The 5,443-nt window shown below is 50.7% G+C and overlaps 1 protein-coding gene across 1 annotated transcript in view; it reads left to right on the forward strand.

The window, feature by feature from the left end:
* The window catches only part of LOC107300163 (myosin light chain kinase 2, skeletal/cardiac muscle-like), a gene marked incomplete at both ends in the record, with an annotated part of 10,173 nt that extends 5,989 nt beyond the window's left edge, over nt 1-4,184 (forward strand). The window contains 3 exons of the mRNA XM_015829504.1: nt 458-586; nt 2,333-2,485; nt 4,052-4,184. Of these exons, the coding sequence (XP_015684990.1) occupies nt 458-586; nt 2,333-2,485; nt 4,052-4,184 (415 nt within the window). The remainder of the gene's footprint in view (nt 1-457; nt 587-2,332; nt 2,486-4,051) is intronic.
* Nucleotides 4,185-5,443: the final 1,259 nt, after the last annotated feature.

Genomic DNA, 5,443 nt, shown 5'->3' on the forward strand with positions numbered 1-5,443 from the left:
TAATAATAATAATAATAATAATAATAATAATAATAATAATAATAATAATAATAAAGTTGGAAGGGACCTTGGAGGTCATCTAGTCCAACCCCCTGCTTTACCTGGAAGGGGTGGGGGCGAAAAGGGTATGTCAGGGAGGCATACAGGTAGTCCTCATCTTACAACAGTTTGCTTAGTGACCGTTAACAACGGTCACTGAATGACCATTTTTCACACGACCGTTGCAGCCTCCCCACGGTCGCGTGATTTACATTCGGATGCTCACATTTATGAGAGTCACAGTGTCCCGAAGTCACGTGCTCCCCTTTTGCGACCCGTCGTAAGATGGGGAAAAACTCACTTAACAAATTTCTCACCGAGCAACATCAATGTTGGGCTCGATTTTGGTCGTAATTCGAGGACTACCTGTATTCCAATGTGCCAGGACCAATTCAGCTTCTCCTCCTCCCCTGGACAGGTTCAACCCCCGTGAAAAACTAAAAGTCAACTTCGGCACCCCGGAATTCCTGCCGCCGGAGGTGGTCAGCTACGAGCCGGTCTCCTACAGCAGCGACATGTGGAGCATGGGGGTGATCACATATATGCTGTAAGTCGGGGTGCAAGGGGCAGCGTTGTTGTTAGTTGTGTCCGGCCCATCGCGACCCCATGGACAATGTTCCTCCAGGCCTTCCTGTCCTCCACCATCTTCTGGAGTCCATTGAAGCTCACGCTTGCTGCTTCAGTGACTCCCTCCAGCCACCTCCTTCTCTGTCGTCCCCTTCTTCTCTTGCCCTCCATCTTTCCCAGCATCAGGCTCTTCTCCAGGGAGTCCTTCCTTCTCATTAGGTGGTCAAAGTACTTGAGTTTCAAATTCAGGATATGGCCTTCTCAAGAGCAGTTGGGGTTGATCTCCTCCAGGACTGACCGGTTTGATCGCCTTGCAGTCCAGGGGACTCGCAGGAGTCTTCTCCAGCACCAGAGTTCAAAGGCCTCCATTCTTTGGCGCTCAGCCTTTCTTATGGTCCAGCTTTCCCAGGCGTACATTGCAACTGGGAAAACCATGGCATTGACTCTACACACTTTTGTTGGCAGGGTGATGTCTCTGCTTTTTAGTATGCAGTCTAGATTTGCCATAGCTTTCCTCCCCAGGAGCAATAGTGACCCTAAATCTAGGGGTTTGCAGCACGCACCCCATTGCAAAAATCTTTAAAGCTGGCTTAAGTTAACATGGATTTGGGGTCTATAGAGATTCTCCGTCATCCAGGTCAGGGTTGTCCCAAAGGTGCTTTTCCACAAGGCAGCTGGACTTTCTTGTTTTTCCTTTGAAGACGTTTCTCTCCTCATCCGAGAAGCTTCCTCAGGTTCTGACCAAATGGTGGGGAAATGGGAGGATTTATACTCCTTCCAGACGGCTGGTCCTTTGCATTCTTTTAGAGAGTCGTTGAGGCCACTTGGAGGCTTATCTGTGCCCTCAGGGTCACCCGAGTGGTGCAAATGGGTGTGGAGCCTTCTTGGAACTGCTGAAAGACCGTGTTGTAGAAGGCTCCACATCCATTTGCACCACTTGGGAGACCCTGAGGACACAGATAAACCTCCAAGTGGCCTCAATAACTCTCTGAAAGAATGCAAATGACCAGCTGTCTGCAAGGAATATAAATCTTTCCCTTCCCCACCATCCAGTCAGAGCTGAAGAAGCTTCTTGGGCGAGAAGCAAAGACGTTTTCAAAGAAAAAAGAAGAAAGTCCACTGGATGGTGGGGAAGAGAAGGATTTATACTCCTTGCAGACAGCTGGTCATTTGCATTCTTTTAGAGAGCCCTTGAGGCCACTTGGAGGTTTATCTGTGCTCTCAGGATCACCTGAGTGGTGCAAATGGGCGTGGAGCCTTCTTGGAACTGTTGAAAGGACCGCGTTGTAGAAGGTTCCACACCCATTTGCACCACTCAGGAGACCCTGAGGACACAGGTAAACCTCCAAGTGGCCTCAATGACTCTCTAAAAGAAGGCAAATGACCAGCTGTCTGCAAGGAGTATAAATCCTTCCCTTCCCCACCATCCAGTCAGAACCGGAAGAAGCTTCTGGGATGAGAAGCGAAACATCTTCAAAGAAAAACAAGAAAGTCCAGTTGCCTCTTGAAAGAAGCACCTTTGGGATAGACCGCCATCGCATTTGAGGTCTGCCAGCAGGTTGGTGGAAGACTCCGTAATCCACGCCCAGCCCCCCAAATCCGTCCTGTGGAAGTCTCCTTGCGGCCAGACTTGGCCTTGTGGAGCTGGACTCTCTCCTGGCTGGAGGACCTCACCATCTGCAGACGTTTTATGCTCTCGTCTTCTCTGTCTCTCCCTCCCTTCCAGGCTGAGTGGTCTCTCCCCTTTCATGGGGGACAACGACCCGGAAACCCTCAACAACGTCCTGTTGTCGGAGTGGTATTTCGACGAGGAAGCCTTTGAGGGCATCTCAGACGAAGCCAAAGATTTTGTCTCCAACCTGATCATCAAGCAAAAAGGGTCCGTGTGTTGGAGAGCAACCCTCGCAGACGGGCAGAGGGGTCAAACAGGGACTTAGTCTAGACTCAGTGCCTCAACACAAGAGGGCAAGGCTTGAGCCACCAACCCTGAGTGCCTTAGAACGGGGGGGGGGGGTTTCCAATCTTGGCAGCTGGTGGACTTCAACTCCCAGAATTCTCCAGCCAGCATGTGAGATGGGTTGGACTGAAGGAGAGGGGCTGGTCCAAAGTCACCCAGCCGGCTTTCATGCCTAAGGCGGGACTGGAACTCACCGTCTCCTGGTGATTGGCGCAAAGTCACCCAGCTGGCTTTCATGCTTAAGGTGGGACTAGAACTCACTGTCTCCTGGTGATTGGCCCAAAGACATTAAGGCAGCTTTCATGCTTTAGGTGGGACTAGAACTCACAGTCTCCTGATGATTGGCCCAAAATCACCCAGTCAGCATTCATGCCTAAGGCGGGACTAGAACTCACTGTCTCCTGGTGATTGACCCAAAGTCACCCAGTTGGCTTTCATGCCTAAGGCAGGACTAGAACTCACCGTCTCCTGGTGATTGACCCAAAGTCACCCAGTTGGCTTTCATGCCTAAGGCAGGACTAGAACTCACCGTCTCCTGGTGATTGGCCCAAAGTCACCCAGCCAGCTTTCGTGCCTAAGGCGGGACTAGAACTCACTGTCTCCTGGTGATTGGCCCAAAGTCACCCAGCCAGCTTTCGTGCCTAAGGCGGGACTAGAACTCCCCGTCTCCTGGTGATTGACCCAAAGTCACCCAGCCGGCTTTCATGCCTAAGGCGGGACTAGAACTCACTGTCTCCTGGCTTTAAAGCTGGCTTTAAACTAACAAGGACCACAGTCTCACCGGAGAAATGCCACAGTATGAAGAAGGCAGACTGGCCGAACGTGGCCACAGCGATGCCCGCAAACTCCCTTTGCCAGCTGGACCCGAGATGCTGGTTTTGTCTCGCCAGAGGCTGGTGCAGTCAGTCCTCGCCTTACGACTGCAATTGAGCCCCCATTTTTATTTTTATTTTATTTTTTGTCAAGGGAGACAATTGCTAAATGAGTTTTGCCCCCTTTTACGATCTTTCTGTCCACCGTTCTTAAGTGAATCGCTGCAGTTGCTAAGTTACTATCACGGTTGTTATAATAATGATAATGATAATGATGATAATAATGATAATGATAATAATACAGTTGGAAGGGACCTTGGAGGTCATCTAGTCCAACCCCCTGCTCAGGCAGGAAACCCTATACCATTTCAGACAAATGGCTGTCCAGTCTGATTTTCCCCACTGACTTCGCTTGTCAGAAGGTGGGAAAAGAGGGTCACACGACCCCCTCGTGATACGGCAACCGTCGTAAATATGAGTCAATTGCCAAGCGTCTGAATTTTGATCACGTGACCACAGGGGGGAGGGGTGCTGCAAAGGTCGTAGCTCTGAAGAACGGTTCTAAGTCACTTTTTTCCAGTGCTTTGAACCGTCACTAAACGGACCATCGTAAGTCGAGGACTACCCCGTAATGCCTTTTTTTCTTCCTCCTCTCTTTCCTCCCTCTTTCTCCCAGCGGGAGGATGAGCGCGGCCCAGTGCCTCCAGCACCCCTGGCTGAACAACCTGGCCGACAAAGCGAAGCGGGTCAACCGACGGCTCAAATCTCAGGTCCTGCTCCGGAGATACGTCATGCGACGTCGCTGGAAGGTAACAGCCGGTTGGGAGGGGCAGGGGGGGTGCAGCTTTGCGGAGTGGGAATCTTCGGGGGGTGGTGGTCAAAGAAATCAAGATGGCGGGCACAAGAGTTGAATTGATCCTCCAACTTCTTTTTACAGGAGGTCCTCGTCTTACGACCACAACTGAGCCCACAATTTAGGTCGCTAAGCGAGGAATTTGTTAAGCGAGTCTTGCCCCGTTTTACGACGTGCCTTGCCCCCTTTGTTAAGCGAATCACTGCAGTGGTTCAGTTAGTGACCCGGTTGCTAAGTGAACCCGTTGAGTTTGCTTGTCAGAAGGTTGCAAAAGGGGATCACGTGACCCCCCCTGGGGACGCACTGCAACCCGTTGTAAAGATGAGACGGTTGCCAAGCGCTAAATCTTGGATCCACGCGACTGCGGGACGCTGCGACCATCGTTAACTGTGAAACGTGGTCGTAACTCACTTCTTAAGGTGTTGTTGTGACTTTGAACGGTCGCCAAACCAAGCCGAGGGTGACCGATTCATTCAGTGACCGTTCAAAGTTACAACGGCGCTGAAAAATTTGACTCACAGTTACGGACCTTGGCAGCATCCCCGAGGTCACGGGATCAAAATTCGGACGCTTGGCAACTGGTTCATATTTATGACGGTCGCCGGGTCCCCCGGGGGTCACGCGATCCCCTTTTGCGAACTTCTGACCCTGGGGAAGCCAGATTGACTTAACAACCGGGTTGCTAACTTACTAACTGCAGGGATTCCATTAACAATTGTGGCAAGATAAGATAAGAGATAAGATAAGATAACCTTTATTGTCATTTTTTTTTTTTACTGTGGGCACAACGGCACCCATCAAAAATGAAACTTAGTTGCCCGCTCTCAAAGTGAAACACATACATGACACACACCTAAACACACTATGTACAATATAGTGCCCAAACTGCAACCCAAAACCCACTCATGCATCGTCGGGTGCCGGGTGGGTGTGGCCCATTGGGTGGGTGTGGCCCATTGGGTGGGCGTGGCTGTGGTTGTAACGTCAGACTGGGTGGGACTAAAAAGTTCAATCAATCAATTCCAACTTTGCGAGATCTTTTTTTTTCCCGCGAGAAGTTGAAATTGACTGATTGATTGAACCTTTTTTTTTTTTTGCACACGGCGGCGGAGGCCTAAAGTGAAAAGGTTTTATAAAACCCAGCTGAAGGCCTAGGATTGGGGCGACGGCGCGCGTGCCCACAGAGAGGGCTCTGAGTGCCACCTCTGGCACCCG

Source organism: Protobothrops mucrosquamatus, unplaced genomic scaffold (genome assembly GCF_001527695.2).
Source record: "Protobothrops mucrosquamatus isolate PMUCROS unplaced genomic scaffold, P.Mucros_1.0 scaffold6289, whole genome shotgun sequence".
NCBI lineage: Eukaryota > Metazoa > Chordata > Lepidosauria > Squamata > Viperidae > Protobothrops > Protobothrops mucrosquamatus.